This window comes from Panthera leo, chromosome B4, assembly GCF_018350215.1.
Source record: "Panthera leo isolate Ple1 chromosome B4, P.leo_Ple1_pat1.1, whole genome shotgun sequence".
NCBI classification, from domain to species: domain Eukaryota; kingdom Metazoa; phylum Chordata; class Mammalia; order Carnivora; family Felidae; genus Panthera; species Panthera leo.
In genome coordinates, this window is record NC_056685.1 from 132336606 (window position 1) to 132364419 (window position 27814).

The 27814-nt window shown below is 56.3% G+C and overlaps 1 protein-coding gene across 8 annotated transcripts in view; it reads left to right on the top strand.

Annotated features, from left to right (window-relative positions):
• The window catches only part of CACNA1I (calcium voltage-gated channel subunit alpha1 I), a 135738-nt gene that overhangs the window by 53476 nt on the left and 54448 nt on the right, over positions 1-27814 (top strand). For 3 of the 8 annotated variants that reach the window (XM_042947857.1, XM_042947863.1, XM_042947864.1), the window contains exons 1-2: positions 14888-15187; positions 16646-16743. In XM_042947857.1, coding sequence (XP_042803791.1) covers positions 15090-15187; positions 16646-16743 — 196 coding nt within the window. In that variant the 5' untranslated portion in view covers positions 14888-15089. Of the gene's footprint in view, positions 1-370; positions 505-14887; positions 15188-15517; positions 15765-16645; positions 16744-23350; positions 23514-27814 lie in introns of those variants that run through there. The other 5 variants (XM_042947860.1, XM_042947865.1, XM_042947858.1 and 2 more) reach the window with 5 other exon arrangements.

The following is a 27814-nucleotide window of genomic DNA, read 5'->3' on the forward strand; positions in this document are numbered from 1 at the left end:
TTAGAAACGAGAATGAAAGTCAGCTGTCTAGCCCGGTGGTTGGCAGTTATTATTAGGGGGAGCCCTTTGCCCTGCCCTCCTCTGGGTCCCTTGTCAGTGTGCCTGACTTTAGGGAAAAAAGAGTGGGCTGTGTGACCTTGGGCAAGTTTATTCCCCTCTCTGGGCCTTTGCGGCCTCATGTGTGAAATGACCCCATTGGGCCAGGACCTCTGAGGTTCTCTTCCTGCCCAAGAGGAGACGGGTGCAGGTCGCTTCCAGGCCTCTCGTGTCCGTGCCTGGGTCCCCGCCTCATACTGTGGCTCCGACCCTGTGGTCCTGCTCCACAGCCTCATCCTGTCCCTTGCTTCTTGCCTTCCTCCTGCCCCTGCAGGTCTTTGATGACTTCATCTTCGTGTTCTTTGCCATGGAGATGGTGCTGAAAATGGTGGCCCTGGGCATTTTTGGCAAGAAGTGCTACCTTGGGGACACATGGAACCGACTGGATTTCTTCATTGTCATGGCAGGGTAGGTAGCGTACCTCCCACAGCTCTTCGCCTCCGGTGCACACCAGACATAACTGAAATATTCTGTGGGGCTCCTTGGTGACAGTAATGATGCCGCATCGCGTAGGGCCTTCCCGGACCCCTGGGGTGGGAGGAATGATGGCCCTTTGCCGAATGGCCTGGACAGACAGACACTCCTTCCTCCCCTCTCTGGTAAGTTGTACGTCCTCGGCATCGTCAGCTGGTACTGAGTCTGTTTTAACGCTAACTGTATGACCTTGAGAAGGCTACTTAACCTCTCTAAGCCTCAGTTTCCTCATCTGTGAAGGAGAGACAATAATTACAGCGACCGCAAAATGAGCGCCCGATCGGTGTTAGCTATTATTTTTCTTACCCGAGATTGCTCAGCAACTCAGAGACAGAGCACAGACTCAGAAAATATGTGACTCCAAACCATGGTTGCTTCTGTCAGGACACAGGCCGTGGTCAGAGAGAAGCCAGGTTACAACTTAGCCCACTTGGAGCATCTTGGACTCCGCTTTGGGCCTTGCTCCTGCTTTCTTGGGTCAGACCGGGCTGGTGGCTATTCGTGCATTCACCCAGCGGCCAGGGGTTGGATGAGCTCCTACTAAGTGCCAGCACCATCCTAGGTATGGGGTATGAAGGACAGCAAACACAGAATAGGCCTTGTCCTTCCCAACGACTGTCTGGGGAGAGGCATCCAACAGCCGTGCACTTGTCACACGCACCGGGATAAGGCCCCTGGGAAGAGCGTTGGGGTTTTCTGAGAGCACCTCTGAGCCGTGTTGGGGGCTTGGGGGCTTCAGGACTTTCCTGAGGAGCCGACACACAAGAGCTGAAGGACAAACAGGTGTTAACCGTGCCCAGTAATGGGTCATAGAGCACAACTGAGAAGCGGGAGAGACAGGAGGAGGAGAGAAGGCTGGAGGCCTGTGCGTGCGTGTCAGTGTAGGTGACGGTGCGTGTATTCGTGTATGTGTGTGTGTCAGCGTGCATGCCTGCGTGCGGCTGTGTGAGATGCCATTGAGAAGGGGCAGGGAGGGAGGGCAGGCCCGTGGCCGAGATGGGAAGTCAGTGCCACCAAGAATATGCTAGGTGCCACAGGGATGCTCTGAGATGAAATGATTTGCCCACTAGTGTTTTAAAAAATGTCTAGTATTGCAGGTGAGTCTAGTTCAAGTCTGTTTCTTTTTCCCGGCTTTCCCCTGCCGGAAGCTTATAGGGTATTCTCCTTACCTTCAGAATTCGGACGGTCCACTAGGGCAAGTCTAGGTGTAGGATTGTTCCCTGCAGGGCCTTCTAGAACTGGTATTTTCCTTCCAGTTAGAAAAAAATTTCTTTTAGGGGTGCCTGAGTGGTCAGGGGGTTGAGGGTCTGACTTCGGCTCAGGTCATGATCTCACGGTTCATGAGTTCCAGCCCCGCATCGGGCTCTGTGCTGACAGCTCGGAGCCTGGAGCCTGCTTCAGATTCTGTGTCTCTTTCTCTCTCTGCCCCTCCCCTGCACTCTGTCTCTTTCTCTCTCTCTGTCTCAAAAATAAATACACATTAAAAAAATTAAAAAAAAAAAAAAAGAAAAGGGGCTCCTGGGTGGCTCAGTCGGTTGAGCGTCCGATTCCGGCTCCAGTCATGATCTCGCAGTCTGTGAGTTCGAGCCCCGCGTCGGGCTCTGTGCTGATGGCTCAGAGCCTGGAGCCTGCTTTGATTCTGTGTCTCCCTTTCTCTCTGACTCTCCCCCGTTAATGTTCTGTCTCTCTCTGTCTCAAAAATAAATAAACAGTAAAAAAAAAATTAAAAAAAAAAAAAAGAAAAAAATTTCTTTTATTGTTTCTTCGGTTATTGCCCATTCTTCTCTGCAGCCTCCTGGATTTCCCATTAACTGGATATTTCCCCACTCTATCTTCTCTGCATTCTCTCCCCTTTGTCTCAAAGATTTCCTCTGTACTAGAAGAGAATTCCTTGACTTGTCTTCTGAATCACTAACGGTGTCCTTTCCTCCAGTTACTGCCCCATCTGGAATTGTTCCTTTCCTCTGCATCTTGTTAATTCCCAAGATCGTTTCTCATTTTGGATTTCTCATTTTTCAGAGCAGCTTAGACCTGTTCTTGTTTTATGGATGCCATAGTCACTCGACTCTCCTTATGGATATTAATTAGGCTTCTTAACAGTCCTTTCCTGATCGTGAAGTCAAAGTGTAATTTCCAAAGAGTTAAACAAAAAATGACTCGCACACAAATCTTAAAAGGCACGCGATTTACTCACCTCATTAATGAGGAACCAGTAGGATGGTAATCGGCAGAATTAGGAAAATAGGCATTGGAGAGAGAATGTGGGGATAAGAGAATTAGGTCGGAAGCAAAGCTGGTTAACAGGCTACAGGGTCATAAAGCCATAACTTTGGGGGTTATCCTTTCTAATGCACAGAAATCACTTACGAAAATCTGCAGGTTAACATGTAATTTCACAACAGCAAGACCTTTAGTTAACAGTAAATAGTGACTCAAACAAAGGTATCTTCCCCTGGATCATGAAATAATCCTTAGATGGGTCTGTTAAGTAACGCTCCAAAATGACATTGTGAGAAATATTGCCCTCCCGCTGCCTTATTTCCAAGTTTTAGGACAATTTTTCTTTTCTTTAAAAAAATTTTTTTTTCAATGTTTATTTATTTTTGAGAGACAGAGCGTGAGTGGGAGAGGGGCAGAGAGAGGGGGAGACACAGAATCCGAAGCAGGCTCCAGGCTCCGAGCGGTCAGCACAGAGCCCGATGCGGGGCTCGAACTCACGAACCGTGAGATCATGACCTGAGCCGAAGTCGGACGCTTAACCGATGGAGCCACCCAGGCGCCCCGAGGACAGTTTTTCTTGACTCGTGTTTCGGGGAAGTCCTTTGTTTTGTTGGTTCCGTTCACTGCCTCCTATGAGCACCCCCACCCTGCCCTTTTGACTCGAAGAGTCTCTGTTGCCTACCGCTTCCCCCGTCTGCTCATATTTATAAATTAAGACAACGAAGGTCGAGCACAGTGAGGAGTGCCAAGGTCTGTTTGGTATCTTCTCGTGGTCCTTGGGTGAGGTTCACAGGCCAGCCCCCTCCTGGGGGCAAGGGAGAGTGGTGCGCATGTGCAGTCCCATAGGGCCCCGTGCCTGGTTTCATGCTCTGTTCTCACCGTTCTGAAATTCTCAACAAGTTCCGAATGAGGCCCTGCATTTACATTTAGCACTGGGACCCACAAATTATGTGGCTGGTCCTGGCTCGGGGGCAGGTTCAATGGGAGACTTCTTTGCTAGGGTCATGAACACATTCAGGTGACTCAGACCTGTCTTATTCTCGAGGTCCTCCTTGTCCTTTGTGCCTAGGGATGGTGTGGGTGCAGAGGGCAGGATGGGAAGCCACGACCTGAGGCTCCAGAGCCCAGCCCCCCAGCCCCAGCCCCAGCCCAGCCTGGGGCTATAAATGTTCTGTTTCCCAAGTAACAAGCCTGACATCCCAAAGACGTTTTCTTCCTTCCTGCTCCTCCCCTTCCCCAAATTACTGCCTCCTTTTTCAAGCTGTGGAGGAGACAGAATCTCCACGCTGGAAGGTTCCTTAGAGGTCAGAGCCTTCATCTCCATATCCAATCAGCCTCTGCTTGCATGCTGCCGCCGTGGGGAACTTACATGGCAGCCGATCCCAAATAGCGATCTAGCACGCCTGATGTGCTAGAAAATTCTTTCTTTCACTGAACTCAGTTTGTCTTCCTGTAGCTCCCATCTGATGAGAACATTCATTCACTTATTCCTTTACAGAAATTAGCATTTATTGAGCACCTACTATATGCCAGGCCTTGTGCTGGGCAGTGGGGGCCACGAGATGAACGAGATATGCCATTGTGATCTCATGGTTTAGAAAACAGATATAAACCCAAGAATGCAATATAAATCCTAAATTGGGATCGATGCTGCTGCAAAGAAGTGTAGAGAACCATGGGGTCATGGACCAGGGACCTGATTTACGTAGGGGTCAGCGTATGCCTTCCTGAAGAAGAGAGGCCTGGGCAGTGAGTAAGAGCTGAACAGGCAGAGGACGGGGGAAGGGTATCTTGGGTAGAGGGAACAGCATGCAGAGGGCCTCGGGCTGTTGGGGAAGGGGCGTGAGGGGGGATGTTGGAGCCTAGGGCTCCTGGGGGGGAGGTGGGTGCTGGAAGATGAGGGCAGAGAGGGGGGCAGGGGCCCGATCGCACAGGGGTCCCAGAGCCTGCGGGCAGGGGCATCTCTGTCATGACAGACATGACAGTCCTGCAGAATTTGGAAGGCAGCTCCTTTCCCCCTCGAGTCTCACTTTCCTTCATGTGAAATGTGCCCAACACCTGCCACCATTTGTCAAAGAACAGATGAGGCAGCTTCACCTGCTGGCATGACATCAGGCTGTTGTGGTGCCTGGGGGTGGGGGTGGGGGAGCAGGTCCCCAACCTCCCAGTGATGACTCATGGGGTGGAGAGAATGGGCTGCCCTTGTCCCAGTGCCACGTGGTGACCCGTTGAGCGGCTGTGCTCCCTGCCACCCCCTGGTTGTGTTCGCTTTCCGAGCCAGGTCTCTCTCACCCGGGAACTAAAAACAGGTTTTGGTTTTTGTTTTTTAAGTTTGTTTATTTATTTATTTTGAGAGAGAGAGCACGCGTGCGCGTGCACAAGAGCAGGGGAGGGGCACAGAGAAAGAGAGAGAACCCCAAGCAGGCTCTGCACCATTGGTGCAGAGCCGGATGCAGGGCTCGTTACCCCCACTGCGAGATCATGACCTGAGCCGAAGTCAAGAGTCGGACGCTCAACCAACTGAACCACCCGGGCACCCCACAGTTGACCTTTTTTTAACCCAAGTACCAAACTTTGCATTTATTGCTATTACTTTTATCTTGCAATGATCTCTTGGAGTCCTGATTCGGTTGCTCCTTATATTTACTTCCTGTGCTAGGTCAGCCCTGGGCAGCGGGTCCTGTGGCACCTCGCTGGAGACTCTTTCAGTGTGAGAAACCTCCAGTAATCATTGGATAAAGTTTAACCCTCCTCACCGTCTTATTTAAACTACGCTCTTCTGCTTCTGTCCATTAGGAGGTCATGAAATATTCAATGGCGTTTTGTTGAACTTGAGAGATTGTCTATCTCCCTTGGTGTCTTATGCTGGTAATTTTACCTCCTCCCCTGACATGAATGGCCACTGCCAGCTGCGGGGAAGGGCCTGAGCACTTCTGTTAAAGGCTTCCCCGAGAATTCTGATGATGATTCTCTTAGGTGAAGCAGGGCCAGAGGACTGGGCCACAGCGACCTCTCTGAGGCTGAGCCAGACCCTTGCCAAGGGCATGGCTGGGTGGCTGATGTGGGCCCCGCCTTGCATGAGTGCAGGGAACAGGAGCCGCCTGGAGCCTGAAAGCCCTTGAAAGCTTCTAACTATGACGCCTCTCTCCCAGAGAGAGCCTCGGTGTGGAAAACGGAGCCGCTAAGGGATGAGGAGGAACGCACCAGGAAGGGGCGACCTCCCCACTCCTCAGACACGTGCACAGCCTCGCGCCCCTTCTCGGTGTTCCTCAAAATTCAAGGGGCAACAGGATCTCTGGGAGTACATGGTAAAATGCAGATTCCTGCGGGACGCCTGGGTGGCTCAGTCGCTTAAGCCTCCAGCTTCAGCTCCGGTCATGATCTCGCGGTCCATGAGTTTGAGCCCCGTGTCGGGTTCTGTGCTGACAGCTCAGAGCCTGGAGCCCGCTTCGGATTCTGTGCCTCCCTCTCTCTCTGCCCCTCCCCCGCTCAAGCTCTGTCTTTCTCTCTCTAAAATATATAAACATTTAAAAATTTCAGATTCCTGGGCCTCACCCTGGGGATCCAGACCCAGGAATATGGGGGTCTAGGAATTTGCATTTTAGCTAAATGCCCAGGTGGCCCTGAGGCAGGTGCTCTCGTTATGTGACCCTCAAGATGCCCTTGATTGGACGCCCTCCAGGGGGAGAGGACGGTTCCCAGTTCTGGGAGCCATAGGAAGGGGAAGAAGCACGAGAGGGCCAGGATCTGAAATAATTCTCATGACAAGTAGACATACTTCATGAACAGGACCATGAGGACTCCCCCTCAGAATTTCTGTCATCAGTAAAAATACCAACACAAATAGCAATAATGTCAGTCATTCAGCACCTCAGCCAGGGAGTGAGGAGAGGCTGGCTCGGAGTCTATCATAGCCTGGGAGCCTCTTCTCTTGAGTGAGTGAGCGCAGCACGGGGAACAGCTTCCCCACCCTGACTTTTACGGGCTCTTGGGAAACAAAACGTCAATAAGAATTGTTCCTCAACCCCGGACTAGAGCTTTCTAAAAAGAGCAGGCAGGCGCGTCCCCTCTGCAGTTGCTCGCTGAGAGTTCCTTTTGTCCAAAGTGCCTGTCGGTGGTTCTGTAGAAAGCAAAGGGAATGGAATCCTTCTAGACTTCATCCAGGGGTGTGAGAAAAAATAAAAGCATCTGCTGTTTGCTGAGTACTCACTGGGGGCCCAAGCTGTGCATGATCTGGCTTACTCTTTACACTAGCTCTCTGAGCGGCAGACTGTGGTCAGTTCCATTTTGCAGATGAGGCACGGTACCAGGGAGTGACCTCCTCAAGGTCGCAAGCTGGTAAGGGGAAGAGCCAGGAGGTGAACCCAGGGAGCTTGGCTCCACGGGCTGAGATTGAGTCCTGGTTCCGCGTGGCTTGCCGGGATGCATTTGACTGCACGTAGCAGAAAAGTCGACCAGCCGTGGCTTGAGCAAGTCCTGGGGTGTTTTTTCCAACGTGACACGAAGTTCTGAGGTCGGTGGGTGCTGATGGCGGCTCTGTGACGTGGGGGCTGACGTCCGTGATTTTCCGGGCCTTTCTTTCATGGGCGCAAGGCAGCTGCTGAGGCTGTGAACCTCGTGTCTGCGCTGAAGGAGGGAAGGATGAAGGGAGACAAGGCTATGTCGGCCACGCCTGTCCACTTGGATCAGGAAGATAACATTTTCTTCCCTAGATCTTTCCCCCGTGCCGGCATACTTGATCAGAACTGGGTCTCGTGGCCATCCTTCGCTGCGGGGGAAGCTAGGAAAATAGAAAACATCGACGAATTTGGCTCAGGCAACCAAGAATTGTTCCCTGGGGCCGGGCAGGATTGGAAGAAGAGAGAAAGCACATTATGTGGGCAACTTTCAGAGCGTACCACATTCCTCCACTAGGGCCCGAGTTTCTTTGTTTGCTCTTGGCTCTAAAGTCAAATACCAACCCATGCAAGCTGTGCAGAGGCCTGTCCCCACTAGCAGATCGGGCTGTGGTTATGGGTGTCAGAATGTCATCATCGTGGCTGTTTCCAGAAGCCTTTGGAGCTGGCCTCCCTCCTCCATGACTCTGTGCGCATCATCTGTGAGTCAGGGAAGCACTCCATGTGTCGGCAGGGCCAGGGCACATCTTTACATCCTGATTTATCCTGGGCTCTACAGGTCTGTCTGCTCCCAGCACTGGGTGCTCTGAGGGCAAGGCTGAGGCTGACTCATCATCGCGGAGTCCCCAGAGCTTGGCTCTGGGCCAGCGTGGAGGGGGAGTCTCCATGACATGTTTGTTTGGAATCTGTCATGCCCAGGCACCGTGGAGCTGGGGGCGAGGGTATCCGGGGCCACTTTTGTGAAGCTGAACTGGCGTCGGGTGGGCGTGGATCTGAGAAGATTCCAGTGGGAACCTCGGGGTGGATGGTTTTCTTATTTGCTTGTGGAGTAGAGTGGATGAGAGCCATGATAACCACGCAGGTTCGTTTCCATGGAAACAGGATGCTACATGCTATGAGGGGTGAGGGGTAGAGAGATTCTCTGGCTACAGGCTGACAAGCCAGACGCCAGTCAGTCATGAATCAGAAGGGTTCTGTCAGTTATATGGGGCAGGAACCTGCCGATCCTGGTTTAAGGGAGTTTATCATTTCCTTTACTCAAAGCCCAGGGGTCTCTGGCTTCAGGGCCCATTTGATCCAGAATCCTGGAAGATGTCACTAGACAGTGTGTCCTCCCATCCTACAGCTCTCCTCATTATTCTGTGCCGACATATATCCCGGCAGCCTTCCTCCCGGGTTGCGGGTGGCAGAGGTCAGCCCAGGGCTCACAGCCTACTCTCTTGGGAGTCACTGGAAAGACCCCTGCGCTTTCACAGCCACTCCCCAACGAGTGCGGAACGTAGCTTCCTTGGCTTGGATTGGCTGGCGTGGGTCATGTGCTCATCCCTGAACCAATCACTGTGGCCCGATTGGCCAGTGCTCTGATTGGCCAGACCTAGGTCTGGGCGTACCCCTGGCGTGAATGCGAGTGCAGGGTCTTCCGTGGCGTGGCGTGTGGCCTGAGGTTGGAGAGGTTAGATGTGCAAAATGCGGGGCCTGTTACCGTAAGAGCAGAGGAGAGCAGAGAAGGGAGAAGGGTAGGAGCAGAAATCGGCACTGGTCACTAATTTTCCAGAACGAATATTTGTGCTGTGCTCTCTTACATCCTCACAGTCCCGAGGAATTGATGATGGTGGTTAGGGGCGTGGTGGTGGTGGTGAGCCCCCTGTTGCAGATATGGGCGTGGAGGTTCAGAGAGATCAGCAGCCTGTCCCACGTCACACAGCTTACATGGGCCAGATGCTACATGCTATGTAGCTCACCTATGTGCTCACCTACGGCCGGCCCCAGAACCCATGCTGACTCACCGCATGAGGGGCTTTACCTTTTCAGAGGCCAGAATATTCCAGTTGGTCCGCCCCTGGGGGCCTGGACGACGTCACCAGCCCTCAGAGGGCCACCGGGTGAGTCCTCTGAGAGGGACATGTACCCCCCAAACTCTGGTAGAGCCCAGTGTCTCTTCCCAGCAGCCGTGTCCACCTGTCACGGTGCCCAGACCGGTGTAGCTGTGCTAAATTTCACGAAGCAGACGTCATGAGGCGTATTTGGGACCTATACTTAAACGTGATGTGTTATTGTTTATCTGAAGTTCAAATCAACTGAGAATCCTGTGTTTATCTGACACCTCCACCCAGAGATAAAGTCACTGGAGTGTTGCCACCTGAGTGGAGCCTTGTCAACCGAAGACCTGGGGTCTCCTGCTGCTGCAGTCCCCAGAGTTGCCCTGAATCCCACCCTCCTGGGGTGTCTCTGCAGCCTTTCCTCTGACTTTGTGGCCCCAGATCTTGCCTTTGTTCTGAACTCGGCCGGAGTTGGTGTCAGAGCATCGGTTTCTTTAACAGTCAAATGGGCTTAATAACCCCTGCCCTTCTGGTTCCATAGGATGTGTGTGAGGATTTATGGGTGACGGTGACCCATAAATCAGAAAGTGCTGGTCAAGGTCAGGGGCTAATGTTATCGCTCCTCAATTCCCTCTTTCCGGTATCTCCTCCCTCCCTGCCTCCGCCGAACACCTACTGTGTGCTAGGTGGTGGGGTTGTGGCGTAGGCTGGCCGTCGAGTTACCCACTAGTGCAAGCCTGAATCATCACAGAGCTGCCTCCTGACAGATGAGCTGCCATTTCCAGCATCTCAGTTTCCTTCCCATTAGCTACATCCTAAATTACATTTTAAGAAAGCCCCCGTGGGTCCCTTGCGAAGATTGAGGAAACACCCTATTTTTATCAGCGGCACACAGAAACCATCTTCTGGGAGGGGTTATTTCCTGGAAAGACGTTACGTCTCAGTCATTTTATGTTGCTTCTTGTCAGCTCCGAGCCTTTTTTTTTTTTTTTTTTTTTCTGATCTTGTCCCTCAAGTTATTCGTTTGACAAGCTGGTATAGAGAGCCCGCCTCTAAGCCGGGCCCCGGGCTGGACACTGGGAACGCAGCTGGGACTCCGATCCAGCCCCTGCCCCCAGGAACAGGGACACGTCAGAGCACACCTCAGAGCCAGAGGTGCCCTGACCGAGGCACGGTGGGACACAAGGCGGGCGAGCCCAATTCTGCCCAGGGGTGGGATCTGGAAGGCACGGGAAGGCGCACCGGGTAGGAAGACTGGCAAACGCCTGGCAAGAGCAATGTTGCACTCCAGGAACACGCGACGTTCGGGTGTTCCTGGAATGCGGGCCACGTGGCGGACGGCGCTGGGGTCCTGCCGGAGCTTCCGGAGGCCCGTGCTGCCCGGGCTTTCTCAGGCAGGCGGTGGGATTCAGGGGGTGCGGTTTGAGTAGGCACATGCGATTCGTGGGCAAGCGCGAGCTGAGGCAGCACAGGAGGCTGTGATATGATGGCGACTGACTCTTCTTTGACTCCTACGTGGGCCAGGCCCTGTTCTCAGCACCGAATCCGCGTAGGAACCCATTTCCTGCTCCTCACGGCCCTGGGAGGTCGGTTCAGTGACTTGCCCAGGGTCGCACGGTATGCTAGCGGCAGAGCTGGGGACGGGATCCAGGCTCCGCGCTTTAACCACTGGGTAAGCCTGCCCACAGGGATGCTGGCCCTATTCCATGTCCTGCCATGTGTGTTGTGCTCACCGGCCGCCTGACCAGCTGAGGAGGGTGTCGTGAGCCAGAAGGCGGCTGGCCTGATGCCTGGTGAGCCGGAAGGTAGGCTGGGCAGGCTGGGCAGGGCTTCCGGATCCCCTGCCCTCTGACTGTGTGAGCTGGGTTCTTTGGGAGCCTCAGCTGATGGGCCATAATGGGCCGTAATCCCCCCCACGAGAAGGTATGCAAAGTGCTCGACACATGTGAATGCTGAGGAAAACCTTGTCAATCAGCCAGGACGCTGAGTTACCAGTGACAGAAACCCAGGGCAAACGGGGCCCAAGCCCCAAAGGGAGTGTATTGGCTGACAGAACCGGAAAAAGCAGAGGGCAGATCTGGGATTCAGATAGAGAGAGTGCTCGAACCGTATGGTCAGGATCCTGCCTCTCTCCAGCTCTGGACTCAGCCGCCTTTTGTGTTGGTAGAATTCTGAGGCCACAACGGAGGCAAGACGGCCGTTAGCGCCTTAGGGTTTCCAGGCGGCGGCTTAGCCAAGGAGAGCCCTCTTCCCTATAGTCCCAGCTCAAGGGCTGGCCCGCCGCCCATCGCCCACCTGGGGTCACATGCCCATCCCGAACTGATCACAGTGGCTGGGGGCGGGGCGGAGGGGAGGGGGAGATCCTGTGCAGTGGTTGACCAGGCCCGGGGCTCTGGGCCTCTCTTGGGAGGCAGGGGATCTGGGAGTGGGAGAGGGAGGGGGCCTCAGCAGGAATAAGTAGGGATGTGCCCTGCAGAGCGGATGTCGGCTCTCCCAGCCCGCTCTGGCATGGCCACCCCTGAGCCCCTCTCCTCAAGGACAGCCCCGGAACTGGGTTCAGCTACTCCCCTCCTGGGGTGATGTCAGGACAAAAGTGTTCGCTTTAAAGCTAAATTACTTACCTAATTAGGCGCTTGGGAGCTGGCAGGAGGTAGTGGGGGTTTTTGTTGATTTTTTTTTTTTTTTTAGATTTTTAGCACCGAAGCTGCGTGATAAAGTAACTGTGTAATTAGAAATTAATTTCTCACTCTCGTAAGTGATGTCTTACTTGGGGGCCCGGAGGAAGTCAGCCCAATGGTTATTCACCCATAGAGCGACCCCTCTTCACCTTCTTTTTTGGAGGGGGGTGTCTCCCACAGCTGTCATCCAGGGTGGGAGGCGGTAGCTTCTTCTGTCACAGGTGGTGCTCATGCTAAGTAGATCCCTGAGTGCCTACTGGGTGCTGTGTGGGGCTGGTGCGGGGGTGCGTCTGAGGGGGGGTGCGTGGCCGGCATTCAACCTGTCTGTGGGAATGCTGCAGTGCCCTTCCCCCGCCTCCCTGCTGTCTCTGGTCCCGTTCTGAGGCCTGCTCCACAGTCTCTCAGGGGGTCCCGATTGTGCCCCCATTCTCCACAGCAGTAGCCGGCTCACCAACAGCCCCTCATTGGCTTTTCTCAGTTTCCACTCCCTCGACACACTCCCCGGGATCACCTCCTGCGTTCTTGGCTCAGGATCTGCTTCCGGGGAACCCATGTTAGACAGGAGATGTGAACAGACTGTGGAGTAAGCCAGAGCAGACGGGGTGAATTCAGCCTTTGGTGCAGGGAAGGGCTGAGCAGAGGCTCCATGGAGGAGACGGTCTTGAAGGGAGGCTGAGAGCAAGGGGAAGGGGCACCGAGCAAAGGAAAGGGGGGCAAGAATGGCGTGTATTTGGGGAGCTTGATAGGCCGCAGATGTGCAGAGGAGGAGCAGGGGTTGGGGGAGGGGAAGGCCAGACCGGAGGGCCTTGTAGGCCATGGTCAGGGGCTTAGACTTTGTTCTGATGGCAGTGGGGAGCCATGGAGGGTTTAAGTTGGGGAGGGACGCGGCTAGATTTGAGTTTTAGGAAGTTTTGGCTGACTGAAGAAGGAGTGTGGGAGGAAGAAGCAGGAGACAGAACAGTCAGGAGGCTGCTCAAGCTGTCAGGAGAAAGGGATGGTGATGGGACTAGGGCAGGGGTCAGGGAGCTGTGAGCAGACTGTCCCGAGTTGGGGCACAGTGTTACTGTCAGGACAGCACAGTACCCAGGGCATAGAATTAAACCCACAGTTCTACCCTTGCAACTCTGCGCGTCTCTCCCCATCCTCGTCCGGTGTCCCCCTTTCTATCCTCTTTCTCTCAAAGAAGAATGAGAACTATTAGATTCTTCACTGTGCACCTACTATGTGTTCTTTATCACTGAATGCATTTATACCCTGTCTTGTTTCCCAGACGGGGGATGCAGGTGCAATATTACACCCCCCAAGTAGATACATAGAAGAGAGAGTTAGAATCTCAGAGAAATGTTTAGGCAACTGGATTTCCCGGAAGGATTCACCGTACCAAGATCTCTCCTGCTGCCAAGGACTCAGTAACTCGTCACCTTTCCCCTTTCGACTTGACTGCCAGGAAGCTCAGAGCTACGATCCTAACACTAAATTCTCTAAGAAATTTCTCATGGGAGCTTTTCAGTGGAGACCCTGAGGGCTGCAAGTTGAGGTCTCCGGGGAGTTTTTGCAGTAGGCTGCAGAAGGTGTGGTGTGTTCCCACGCTGAAGGCCTGGAGGGTCAGGTCGGGTCAGGGGCGAAGGGAAGGGGCTGAGCCTGCCAGGCAGTGGCTGCTTCAGTCCACCTCAGAGATGGGCGTGAGTCTCATCAGCTTCCCATGAGTGGGTTGGCATCGGAGAGGTGCTCAGACCCTAAAGCTTCTGACTCTGGGTAATCGTGGGCCTTGGAAACACTCAGTTACATCCTGTGCCTCGCTCGCAACCCAGGGGCCAGTCCCCTCCTTGTTTTAGAGAAACGTAAAGGGGAGGCGAATCTGATTTCTCACCATGGGGTTTATTCATCTGTATCTGTAGATATTTCCCATCCTCGCCCTGGCCTGTCACCTGTCCCCTGTCCCCTGTCGGGGGTGGGGGGTGGGGGGCAGGCCACGGTGGGCCTGCCTCACTTAATTAAGAGCCAGTAGTTCCAGTCTGTGGAGCATAGGTTCTGCCTGGGGGGACACGGAACCAGGGCAGCGGGGCAAGGTGTGGAATCCTGGTCCAGGGGAGGGTGAGGCAGGGTGCGGTGGGATCCAAGTAACGGGGGGCTCGAACGGGTTAACACAGGTGAGGAACGAGAACTGCCTGGCAAGCGATAGGCCCTCAAAAACCATGTGTTTTCTTTGTCTAGCCACCCCTCTATGAGGCATGTATTTATTTTTATTGCGAGACTTCATGGGGATGGGGACAAATCCTGGGCTGTCACCTGCCAGAGCTCAGCAGGTGTGCCCTGGGGCTCCCAAAACAAAGGATCCCGAGGGGGCTCAATCTGGCAGAGGCTGGGATCCCCCACCCCAGCACACCCCAGCAAAGCATGAACTGAGCTCTGGGGGGTCTCGCTCTCCCCAGGGCCTGGTGCTGCCCCCCTTGGCAGGATGGAGGGAGCCAGGGCGGAAGGAAGAGGGCTGGTGGTGGTGGGGCACGGGGCGGGGGCGGGGGCTGGCTGGAGCTGGGCGGCGGGGGGGGGGGGGGGGGGGGGGGCTCTCCTAGGCCTGGGGTGTGAGGGTGCGTGTGCGCCCGTGCCAGTGTGAGCGCGTGTTTGTGTGCTGTGTGTGCCGCCCCCACGGTGCCTCCGTCACACGCGTCTCCCTGGCTGCCTGGAGAGCTCTTTCTACAAAATATGAAAATGACAGTTGGCTCACCCACGCACGGAATCCTCTTGCGGCTCTGCTCCCTCGGCCTCCTTCTCACATCACCCTCTCTCCTCATCCGCTGCCCCTGGGCCACCCTCAACCTGCGGCTCCCTCTCTGCCAGGCTGTCGCTCCTGGCACCCCTCTCTCCTCCCCCTCCTCCTCCTCCCCCCTCCTCCCCCTCCTCCTCCCACTTCTGCCTCTTCCCCTCCCCCTCCTCCCCTCCTCCCCCTCCTCCTCCCTTCCTTGGGGACCCCAGGTCATCTCCAGTTCTAGTTCTCTGTCACTTTTTTGTCACGCCCCTCTCTCCAAAACTGGGCTCTGGCGGGAGTGTGTGTGGATCAGGGTGTCCGAGGAGTGAGTGTGTGTGTGTGTGTGTGTGTGTGCCGACAGTTGTGTGCAGGTGTGTGTGGCTCTGCGTGAGAGAGAGCCAGCACGGGAGCCAGAGCCTGTGCCCCAGAAAGCTGGGGGATGGATGGAGGCATTTCAGGCAAAGAAGCTTTCACTCAATTATTCTTCAAGCAGCGGGAGGGGGCGGCGGCTCCACAACAATTGGACAGGTTTGCACGGTGTGTAGGAAAAGCCTTCATTTCCTGCTGACGGCAGTGACAGGTGGAGCCGGCCGCAGTGCTGGAGCCCCGGGGTGGATGATGGGAGGGGAGGGGGGACGGGGAGGAAGGGTCTGGTGAGCCGGACACCCGGGGTCAGGCCGAGGCCGTAGGCCCCAGGAGCCTGTCTTTCAGTGGAGAAAAGTGGGGGCAGGTAGCAACTGAGCGGGTAGGATCCGGTGGAAGCCAGGAGACCACAGAGGGGACCTCGGAGATCTGCCTTCTGTGGAGATCTGGGAAGACTTCCTGGAGGAGGCCGACTGTCTCTTAGGAGCTTCAGGGCTGGTCGAGTGTAGAGAGGGAGGGCGGGGCCGTCTGATGAGGTCCTGAAGGAGAGAACTCAGGCAGTGGCCAGGGCCCTGGTGTCATCCTTGCTGCCTTTGAGTCTCTCCCTGGCGCGAGTGGGTACTCCTGAGGGTTGGGGCCAGGTCTTGGGAGTCACTTGTGTCTGTAGTGCCTAGACTGGCTTGGTTCATCGTGGACTCGGGTGTGGAAAAACTTCCAGGACTCCAGGGGCATCTGCCCGGAACCCTGAAGCGTGAGTAAGGTTTCGGTGGACAGAGAGGTGAGAGGTAGCGTTCCAGGCAGAAGGGACGATGGGTGCCAAGGTCTGGAGTGGGGCACGCAGTGAGCCTTGAAGCTGGAGCCTGGGTGCCTTGCGGGGAGCATGCCCAGGAGAGCGTGAACTTTCCCTGCAAGCGAAGTACAGCGTGCCTGTCACATCCCAGGAGATGTGGCCTGTGACACCTGGCCTGGCGTGAGCCCGCAGTTGGGCTCAGAGGCCAGGAGAACAGAGAGGGAGGGGGGCAGGTGTGGCCTGAGCCTGGCTTGAGCCTCTGCCCGGATGCTGGGTGACGTGGGACCTGTGACGTCACCTCTCTCCAGCTCCCCTCCTCATCTGTAAATCTGGGCATCTGACCCAGGCTTGCCGGGGGCCTGGGGGCCAGGGGAGATATAAAGCAAGATATAAGCTCTAGGCCTCTGCCCACAGTGAGGGTTTCCGGTCACCACCTGGGGTCAGCCGGGGGTCTCCCAGCTCCTTGGTTCTCCTCTGCTGACCTTCCTTGTTTCAGATTGGAGGCTGCTGGGAAAGCAGGGGCAAGAGGCACCTGGCACAGGGCTGGGCCCTCAGTGGGGACCCAAGTTCTCTGCTCTTGCATTCACTCCGCCCTCCACTGCATCCACGGCACCCCCAGGACAGTCGGAGGCAGAGACAGCCGGTTCCACTTAGGAGGAGACAGTCCAGGCCACACAGCTGACTGGGGCGTAGCCAGGATTCTGAGCCCTTTCCTTATGTCTCCCTGCCAGGCAGCTGTGGGCACGGGTGGGTGTGCGTGGGTGGCTAGATGGCCGTGGAATAGTCCATGGCCCTGAGTGTCCCTCCTGCTCCATCCCTCACTCTCCCCCCTTTCTCTGCAGGATGGTCGAGTACTCTCTGGACCTCCAGAACATCAACCTGTCGGCCATCCGCACCGTGCGTGTCCTGAGGCCCCTCAAAGCCATCAACCGTGTGCCCAGTGAGTTGGTCCCCCCTCCCCGCTCCCCGCCAGCCACTCCTGCACTAAGAAAAGACTCACCCGCGCCTTCCGGTGCTGTGCTGGGTACAGGGGTCCTTCAGCGACTGGACAGATGTGGGTCCTCCTCCCACCAGGCTCATGGGCCAGTATTTGGGCCTGAAGATGCTGGAGAGTGGTCCTGACACCTCTGAGGCCCAAAAGAACTCAGATTGCAGCATTCTGGGGAGTCTGGCTTTTTAGGGACAAGGTTCCTCGTGGGGGGGGGGGGGTGGCTATCAAGGTGGACACATGTGTGAAAAGAAGCTGCTTAGTTTGAGAGTATCGGGCAGCATTTCAGTGGGGAGGGGATTCCAGCTCGTGCTGATTTAGAACTCAAGCTCCATCACCCCCACCGCGTGTCTGCCGACCCACGCGAGGACCCAGCCCTCCGTCCATCTGTCCGCCTTGCCTAGTGCCGGAAGGTTATGTTATAACAACAAGCCCCGACATCTGCCCAGATTCATAGTTTTCAGAGCTTTTCTTCTCCATGATTTCTCTTGAGCCTTATAATCTCTCTGTGAGGGAGGCGGGCCATTCACAGGAAAACAGAGATAAAGAGACCAAGACTTGGAGACACGAGGTAACTTGCTCAAGAGGCCTCCTGACTCCCTGAACTGTGTTCTTTCCGCTACCCTGAGTTAGGAATAGGATGGGGGATGGGGAAGGAGAGGGGGAGGGGCGTACTTGGCCTGCATGGGGTTTCAGCCGTCAGGGAAGGACAGGGACTTTTATGAGACCTGCCTACCTCCTGTGTGGTATTTGACATACGGATGCCTAACTCAGAGCCTCTCAACTCGCCGTGTAAGGCTCAGAGCGGCTTGCATGGTGTCACCGCAATTCAGTGGCAGGACAGGGTTCTGCATGGAGTTCTGTCTGTCCTGAGCCCAACTCTTTCCTTGGTTCTATCCGAACGCTTGCTTCTCTTCCTTGTCTGAGCCTCAGTTTCGCCATCTGCAGAAGAGGGGAGGGCCCCTGGCACCTCTTCCTCCTCCACGGTCAGAGTGGTCCTTACTCCCCCAATTCTCAACCCTGGGGCCTTGGGGCTTTGTCACCTGCCCTATCCAGCCAACCTCTCCCCAGACAGGCTGGGGCTGGCCTGATTGTCGGCAGGCCTGGTAGCGCAGGGGAGGCCATGCTCCAGGGTATTTGTGGAGCAAGGTGGCCAAGAGGGTGGCCAGACTATGGCTTCGTTCTGAGATGGGCAGGCCGGCTCCGGTTGGGCAAAGTCCGAAGGGGGCCTGGGGGCTCTTGGCGTCTCAAGGTCGCACATACAGGGTCATCTCCCCACACATATGTTGACCTGCTGGGAAATCCCAGGGGGCCCTGAGGGCTACCACAAAGGTCCTGAGGGAGGGGTTGGGAGGCAGGGGTGGGGGTAGGGGTGAGTGATGAGAACCAAAGCTATCGGCGACGGGGGGGGGGGGGGGGGTGGGTGGGAGGAGCGGTTCAGTGGTACCACGTTGGTCGCTTCCCACTGCCCTGGGAGACTCTTGGGGGCAGGGGAGGGACATCCAGCGAGGTCATCCTAGGCGCCAGCTTCTCTCAACCCCTTCCACCCCCACCAATCCTGCGAGGCTCCTAGTTCAAAACCATTTTTAGCCCATTTAGCAGATGAGGAAAATGAGGTCCAGAGAGGGCCGTGACCAGTCCAAGGTCACGCGGCAGGGAACTTGGAGCCCGAGTTTCTAACGGGCACACCTTCTGCAGTGTGTGTTCCTCTCCCTCATGTCCCACCCCCTTCTCCGAGGAAGCTGGCCGCAAGGCGGACTTCATTCACAGGGCGCCCGCAGCGACACCTGGTATGTTCGAGTCGCTCGGTAGATATGTATGAAGTGGACACACTGGGCGAGGGTGAGATCTGACGGCCCCGGAACAGCGATGTGACGGGACATTTGAGAAGAGAAGGTTTACGAGAGGAGGGGACAGGATGCGGGTCTCCAAGGGGGAGTTTCTGTACATCCGGGTGTGCGTGCACGTGGGTATGAGGGTCTCTGTGACCACAGGCGACCACGTGTGTGCACGTGTGTGTGCGCACGTGAGGTGGGTGGCGCCTGTGTCTCTCCCTGGGCCCCCTTCCTCCCTCTCTCACTGCCCCGGGTGAGGAAATCATTAGGCGGCTCCTGGCTGTGGAGGTCACTTCCGGGTCCCCAGCACCAGCCTGCCTGGTTCTCTGGAGAAGGACGGCGATGGGCCCCTTGCTCCCGGAGACTCCAGTTTTGGAGGCTGCGTGGCCTGGAGCACCCAGAGAGGAGTTCGGCCTCTTCCCGTGGGGCCTCCTGCCTGCTAACAGGCGAGACTGGGAGGCCCGGGCCCCGTCGATGGGGAACGTGTTTCCTGCTCAGAGCTGACTGCGCCTCGCAGCTGGCAAAGAATGGCTCAGACCCCGGCGTGGGGGAGTGTTGGGGGCACAGACCCTCCGGGATCCAAACCATACCCGCTGCGTCCGTCCCCTCCCCCCACTTAGAAACCACCCTGCGCTCCCCTGGGAAAGAGACCTTAGGATGAATTGACACTGATGAGGAATTTAATTAACAGGAGCCTCAGGCTGTTAGAGCGCGGTTGGGCTTCCTTTACAGGAGGGACAGCTTTGCCCTCTGCCCCGAGTCGCCAGCGAACGGGTGGCATGGGGAGGGTGGCACAGGTTCTTACAAGTGCCTTTTAGAGAGATTCGGTTGCTTGCCTCCTTTTTCTCTAGATGTTGCCCTGAAACATTCCAAGTCCTCCTGTTTGTCTTTAGAGTTTCTTCGTTCCCCGGGGGCGCCCTCTTTTCAACCATGGCCTGTGGCTTTCAGCTTGGCCACTAGGTGGCAGCCTAGGGAGTTGGCGCTAGTGAAATTATGGGCTATTAATTGCAAAACCGTGGAGAGCCGGGTGGCTACTTGCAATTTAAAAAGGACAGCAACGGCTGCAAAAGCCTCCGCATGATCCGCCAGGAGGACTTAGTTGGGTTGTCAGGGAATGCAAGTGCTGGTTGTTGGCCCTGCCGGGAGCCTGCTGTGTGACCTGGGAAGTCCCCTCGTGTCTCTGGACCTCAGTTTCTCTACTCTTACACAAAGCAAGAGGAGGGACTGAATTAATGTGTAGTTCTTGACTTTGCCCAGGACAGATGGGGCACCTGGGAGTCATGGTGCTCTTTACAAACCTTGTGAAATAGGTCCCTCCACCTGGCCCCACAGGTCTGCCTTTGATGGCTAAAGGGAAGCAGGGCATGGAGGAGAAGGTTGGGGAGGGAGGGAGGGAGAGAGGAAAGCACCAGATTGCGAGTCAGGAGGCTGGGTTCTGGTTCCTTGCTGTGGCCTTCATAAATCACTATCCTTTTCTGGGCCTTGGCAAGATGGGGCTGGATCATCTCTAAAAGTGCGCCATCCGGGCAATCAGGCAACTCTAGGCCTCACTCCGGGCCTCACTCCTCACTCGGCCTGCACACCCCTTAGGCCTGCACACCCCTTAAGCATGTTGTGGTGCCTCCCAAAGCCCATTGGCCACACCATGCCATTTAAATATGAATAGTGCCTTTTTTCTCCAGTAAGAAACCAGCCTAGTCACTGCTAGGCCCCGAGCCCACTGAGTCTGAGTTGCTGGCCCACATCTAGAGTCGACCAGCCTGCGCCTTGGCCCCGGCTGTGGAGAGGGGTGCGAGGGAGGCCAGGAGGCTTGTGGGAAGCTGCTGGGGACACTGAGCCTGGCCTGGGCCACTGCCCACCCTCAGAGCTCACCCAGCTCACAGTCCCGGGTTCAGCAATAACCCACCCCTGTGCAGGGGCCTCTGGGCTGGGCCTGGGGTGGCGGTGATGCAGAGAGGCAGGAAATGTGCTCCCAGGGCAGGGCCCACAGACAGGGAGGCAAGGCCGGCAGAGCTATGGGGGGAGGCCACCGGCAGGTCCCAGCTGGGGGACCAGGAGCTGAAGCTCTGCTCCACACGCACAGGCCCGGGTTCTAGTCCCAGGCCTTCCACTTGCCCATTGTGGGGCCTTGGGCCCCCATGCTCCTCTCCAGGCCTCCATTTTCCAACAGTAAGATGGGGTTAATAATACCAATTTCTATACGGTTTTGTAAGAATGAAATGCCATCATGTGTGTAAAGAGCTTAGCATAGAACTTTGGGTGCAGTAAGTGGTCAGTAGGTGTTACTCTTGTGAGAAGGTACTAGAACACTGAGGACAGGGCGGGGGCATCAGGGCATCTTTGCGGAGGCTGATTTGGGGAGACAATCACCAAGCACACAGAGGGTTAGAGAGGGCATTTTTGGCAGACCGACCTGCACGTGCAGAAGGTGGAAATGTTGGGTGGGCAGGGGGCCGCATGTCAGGGGAAGGCAGGAGGGGAGCTTTCCACATCTTCTAGGGATTTACTAATAATGATAAATGGCTGAAATGGGCAAGTTCGCCACGGTGCTTTGCCTGGCTGGATCATCTTGTTTCGTACCAGCTCTAGGATGTTGGTGCCATTACGATGCCCACTTACAGATGTGGAAACCGAGACAGAGAGTGATTGAGTAAAGTGCCCAAGGCCACATAGCGGTGGGGGCAGGGGGGGTCTGAGGTCGGACTTGAACCTGTGTTCTCACGACCCCAGAGCTTTTTGCTCCTTTTTACAGCCTTCTCCTCCCTGTGACTTGTAGCGTCCCAGACAGCCACACCATCTACAGGGCATCAGGAAAGTCCCTGCCCACATCCAGGGTCAAAGCAGAAGTGATGCCCTCGGGGCCCTTTCTGAACACCTTCCGCTGTCAAGAGCACAGAGCTCCTGTGGCACTGGGCTCCGTGCGACCTGACGGGGACAAGTCTAGGCAGGAGGCAGGGGTGCAGGGCGGTTCATACAGAACATTCCTGCCAGTCTTCAAAGCTTGGTCCTGCATTAATTAGCTTCGGGACCTGGGGAAAGGTTCCTGTTTTGCTCCGGTCCCCTGTCTGCACAATGAGGATGCACGTAGCACCTCCACGTGAGAACGTTCTCTCCACGTGAGAACACCTAGTGAGACCCTGACTTGGGAACAGGAAGAGACGCCAGGTGTGTGAATGGGGAAATGCTAGGGGGGTGGGGGCAGGGTGAGAGCTGTTCTGTCCCTCCCCTGCAATCAAGTTCAAGTTCTACTCTACAAATCAGGAGGGAGCAATTCCTGCACAGGATACCAGGTCAAGGGAGTGGACTACTATGTATTCATTCATTCATTCATTCATTCATTCATTCATCCAAAGTAGCATTCACTAAGGGGCCATGGAGAGTAGACACAGCCCATTCTCTGCAGGCAGATACCCTAGCCAGGACCCATGGGCCAGTGGGACACGTGCTCTAATGGAGGCAGCAGGGACTGAGGGGAAGGATCACTAATAGTTACTTTGAGGAGGTTTTATGGAGGAGGGGGGAACAGGACATTTGAAGAATGAGTGGGAGTTCTTTGGGCCACAGTGGGTTCCGGGACCTTCTGTGGGACAGGGGCTAGGACCACCCTGGGGCGTGAGCACGGGGATGGAGGGTTAGGGGCGCACACTCCTTGGCTGGCATCTGTTCCCAACTCAGGAGGGGGCACCGAGGCCCCTCATCAGCCCCCAGGCCCCTCCTCCATTGGACTGGGGCCAGCAGCTGTGTCCTCAGCAGCACGGCCGTATGCTGCCCAGCTGGGCCTCCCTGGCACCCACTGTGCCCCTGATTAGTTGGCCTTGGCAATGGCAAGAACAGCAGACGGCCTCTCCCGTTCGCTCAGCACCCTCCCCTGACCTAGCCAGGCCTCCGAGAGGGGGGCGCCCCTGGGCCAGCCGCAGCCTCGGCCCCCTTTGCCCTCAGCCTGGCACCCTTTCTCCTGGCTGCGGGCTGCACCCCTGGTGGAGGCTGGCGCAGATCTGGTTCTTTCTACTTGAGCTGGTCTGGCAGAGTGGCTGCGCTAATCTGGGCTGACAGCTCTTGTCTGCAGACAGCACCCCGGACCTCCAGGGGGGACCTCCAGGGGAGATGCGTCTCAGGAAGCCCGCCCCCCACCTCCTTCCAGGTCCCCCGCTGCCGCCCCCTCTTGGCTGGCTGCTGTCCAGCTTCTCCTGAGCAGAGGGTCTGGTCTAGGGGTGTCCGGTGAAAAGGTTGAGCAGCTCCCATCAGTTTGCCCACCGTCCGTCTCCCTCTAGCTCCCAACTTTATTTATTTATGTATTTATTTATTTATTTGACGTTTATTTATTTTTGAGACAGAGAGAGACAGAGCATGAACGGGGGAGGGTCAGACTGAGAGGGAGACACAGAATCTGAAACAGGCTCCAGGCTCTGAGCTGTCAGTACAGAGCCCGACGCGGGGCTCGAACTCACGGACCGCGAGATCGTGACCCGAGCCAAAGTCGGACGCTTAACTGACTGAGCCACCCAGGCGCCCCGTCCAGCTCCCAACTTTAAATGCCATCCAGAGACTCTCTCTACCCTGATGCACCCACATGATACTTCTAGGCTACATTCCTCTCCCCTGAACCCCAGGCCCCACGAGCCAATGAAATGGCTTCACATGGACGTGTACCGGGCGCTCCAAACTCCACGTGTCCAAAAGGAGTCCTGTCCCCCGCGACGGCTGCTCTGTGGCTCTGTCCTCAGGCTGCAGACCTTGGAGATGCCCTGCCTCCTCTCTTCCTCCAACCCCTGCCAACATCCCATCAATCGCTCGACCTTCAAAATAGCTCCAGAGTTTAGCCACGTCCCCTACCTCCGCTGTCATCGTCATCTGGACCCAGCCAGATGTGGATTATCAGAGGGGCAGGTGAGCGATGGCCTGGCGAGGCCGGGCGGGATGGGAACAGATGGACGGGAGGCTCAGCGCCCCCGAGAGTCACGCAGGAAGCCTGGCAGGGAGGGCGCGAGCAGGGCCACAGCTCTCTTGCCCCTCCCCCCGCCCCCACCCAGCGCTCCCCATTTCTGTTCCAGGGGAGGGCAGGGCTGTCCTCAGGAGGCAGCGGCCATATGGCCACCGAGCCCACGGGCCTGGCCCCCCTTCCTGAGCTGTGTGTGCACAGGCCGGGGGTCACATGTGGGCGACTGTACAGCATCCCGCAGGCTGTCTGCCTATGGGTCGCCTTCTCCCACCCCGGCCCGCCATAGTCCACCTGCCCCCACAGCTGGGGTGATCTTTCAAACCCTCCTCAGCTACGTCTGTCTTCTGCGCATGACGCTCAGTGGAACAGGGGCCTGAGTTCTCACACCTGCGGGGCAGTCCCATTTCCGCCACCTCTCATTCGCTTCCCTCCCGCCATGCTGGCCTCCTGGGTGTTCCTTGATTCATCCCCACCTCTGGGTCTTTGCCCTGGCTGTTCCACCTGCCTAGACAGCTCTTCCCAGGGGGGCACGCAGCTGACTCCCTTACCTCCTGTGAGTCTGTGCCCTGTATCGTCTTGCGAGCGAGGCCTTTCGGGCCCCCAGGTTATACCTGTCCTACTCCTGGTCCAGCCTGGCACCCACCCCCCCCCCCCCCCCCCCCCCGTCCCTTTCTGCTCCTCCACTTGCTGTTTTCGTAACACCATCCAACAAATGAGGAGATGTACTTATTTATTTAGTATGTGTGTGGTTTTGTCTCTCCCTACCCGTATCTAGAATGTCCACCTCCTGGGGGCAGGGGACTTGGTCCGTTTATTCATTTGTTTGTTTTAACCGATGCACCCCTAGAGCCTAGAACAGCGCCTGGCACGTAGTAGGTCCTCACTAAATATTGGTCGAATGGATCCATCCACCCATCCGTCACTCCTTCGTGGCCATCCTCGGGGGCCACTCTGCCAGGCCCCGGGCTAGATCGGAGGATGCGGAACACCCCTTCTGGGCCTCCTGCTTAGGATGCGGTCAGTTTGGGCAGAGCCATGAACTGATGAAGGCCGACAGCGTAATAAGTGCTGGGATGGAGGGAGGGCAGGGCAGTGGGCAGCTCACTGCAGGGCTACCAGCCCAGCCCAGGGGCCAGAAAAGAGGACCACTCAGCTGAGGTCTAAGAAAGGAGGGGAGATGGCCTTGTGAGTGTGTGTGAGGGCTTTCCGGGGGGCTGGAAGGGGGTCAGCCTGGCTAGGTCACACCGGCATGGGGTGTTGCTGTCCTGGGGAGTGGACCTAGCATTGCACCCCCCCCCCCCCAGGGTAATAGTGATAGGAATCCTGGAGGTGGTGATGGGGGAGGGTGCTGTCGGTGGGGGCAGTGTGTGTGTGAGGGCGAAGAGTAGGGATGCTGGGGGCGTCTGCCAGGCCGGCTGGAGCCACAGGGTTAGATGTGGGGTGGTGGGCAGAGGGAGGTGCGGCTGGGGAGACAGGCTGGGGCCTGTGCTTAGGGGCTTGGGGATGGGCTAAGAATTTGTACCTTCCCAATGGGGGTGGAAGGACTGCTGGCAGCTTCTGGCTCTGGGGGCTCCTCCTCTGAGGTCCTGTCCCAGCCTCGAGAGGCTGGCCGGATGGGAACCACTGTCTTCCGTAGATGAGGCCACTGGGGCCCCGCGGGGGCAAGGCCGGCCTCAGGGCTGCCCCACCAGGAGTGGCACCCAGGCGTCCCGTCCTGGGCTGGTGCTCTGGGCACTCACCAAAGCACTGGATGTCCTGGGGCCTCTGGGGTCCTCTTTCCCCTCTCGCCTGGGGAAGCAGGGCCTTCAGCCACACTCGTGGGGTTGCCAGGGAGTCTGGTCCTGGCCTCTACCCCAGGCCGAAGGCCCGAGACATCCCACTAAGAAAGCAAAACCAGATAAGTTCATCCTGAGCGATGGTGAGTGAACACCTGGGGGAACTGGAGGCAGGAAGGCTTCACTGGTGTGGGGTGGAAATCAGAGACTGCCTGGAGGAGGAGGGCTGGGCTGGGGATAGGTGTGCTTCGACTTGAGTAGGAAGGATGGTCTGAGGCAGACATCTCTGTCTTTGCCTTTCTTGGCCTTTCTCTCCATCTCTGTCCTCTGTCTCCATTTCTTTCTCTGCCTCTCCTCTCTGCCTCCACCTTCTGAGCCCAGTGCCGGGGGAACTGAGGGCAGAGAGGAACCATCCTACGACGTGCCTTAGCTAATTACTTGGCTGCAGGCATAAAAGGAGGATTAGCTGGGGTCTCGCGGGGTCCTCCCTGACTCCCTAATCCTGTGGCCCCTTTTCCCTGGCACGGAAAGATGGATTCGTTCTGAGTCCCTAATTAGCTAATTATGCCTTGGCTCAGTGGCCCTGGGACTCCCTGGGCCCAAGGGAGGGCTGTGGAGTGAGCTGGGGCCTGGCTTGGCAGAGGGAGGAGGGGAAGGGGGACGGACGGGCTGCCATTCAGGGAAGCCAGCCAGGCAGGTTTCGAGGAGCCTTTCAGAATTTCAATATCCTGGAGAACAAGGGAAATGTAATTAATCGAGCAACAAAGGCTGGGGGATGGGGGGGCAGCCATGGAGCAGTCAGGCTGGGGTGGCTCAGAGCCACCTGCTCCCTCAAGGCCTTTCTGACCCAGCCCCTTCTCACATGGCTGCTTGCGTCCTGCCGCTGTCCCATCCTCTAGGACTGCCCTGTCCAAGGGCTCGGCCTGCTTAGAATCTGCTCATGGCCTTCCCTGACCAGTCCCCTAGCACAGGGCCCCTTGCTCCTTAGATCCCGCTTTGCGGCCACTCCCAAGCATGGCCTCGATGCGCTCTCTGAACGGTCATACCTTTGTGCGTTTGCCACAAGCTCCTGTCATCCTGCAGGGCCCAGCTCAAGTCAGTCCCTCCAGGAAGGTGCCCGGATTTGGATGGATCGCAAGGGTGCTTGGTCTATTTCCTTGTTTCCCTTCCCAACACTCCCTGGGCTATCCCTATTGAGGGTGAGGGTGGGGGTGGGGTATTTAGCCCTCAGCCACCCTGGCCTGCTCTCAACTGGAGGCAGCAGCCTGCCAGGGAGACCCACTGCCTTCTCCGGGAGGAGGCTGACCTAGTTTTGTGGGGAGGGAGGACGGGGCAGGCATTAATTATTGATTGGAAATCACTCCACACAGAGCTCGTGATGCAAATCCGAAATAACTACCCTCGTTAACAACCACCTTAGCATCACCCCTGGAATAAATAAAAATCTGAATAGGGCCACTGTTCTCCTTGTCACCATCTTTTCATCCTCCCTTCTCCAATCTTCCATTCTTTCCTCATGACTCATCACGTATTCAACAAATGTTGGCTGAGGCTTTGTTCTGGGCTAGGAACTGCTGGGTTCTGAGAATGCTGACTGGACACAGGTCCTTCTCCCAGGAGCTTACAGCCCAATGGAAGAGGAAGGGGTAAACAAATAATAATACACTAGTGTTAGAAGGCTACGTAGTGAATGGGGCCTCCAAGATTGTGCGGTATGCAACTTGCACAACTGTGCAAGTCACCCTAGGTCAGAGGTGCTGAGATTGCCCAGAGCAGAAGAGAGAGGGATGGACTCTACCTGGGATGGAATAGGGGAAGTCTTTACAGAGGGAAAATAGAGCTTCAGCTGGGCTGTGGTGGTTGAATAGGGATTCACCAGGCATAAGAGAGATGGAAGAGTGTTCCAGAAAGCATGAGGAAAAGCATGGAGGTGTGAAATCCCATAATATGTTTAGGGAACTTCAAATAATTTGGTACTGCTAACCATAGGATGCAAATTGGTGAGAGGGTGTGTGTGTGTGTGTGTGTGTGTGTGTGTGTGTCTGTGTGTGTGTGAGAGAGAGAGAGAGAGAGAGAGATCTGAAGCTAGAGAGGTAGGTAGAGTCAGATCTCACAGGAGCTTGGAAGGTATGTACTCAAGAGTGATCCATCACTCCTGACCTTCTTTGGGACCACAGACACTCGTGTGGATCTTCTCCCAAGAAAAATTCATGGTATCGTACCTGCACATTTTACAGCAATTTCATAAGGTTCACCTCCTGCAGTCCTTCCAGGCTGTTGTCAAGAATTGTCCCTGTTGTGTCCTGGGCTCTGTTTTTCCTGGGCTGGCTTCAATTGTAGGCGGGTGCTGCCCTGCTGAGGCAAGATGGGCCCAGCAGCTCCGGCCTTAAGTCTGCCCAGCTTGCAACCTCTGCACAAAGAGAGCATTTCCCCCTGTAGTTTCAGCTGAAGTCTCAGGGTTGACCCTCATTGGT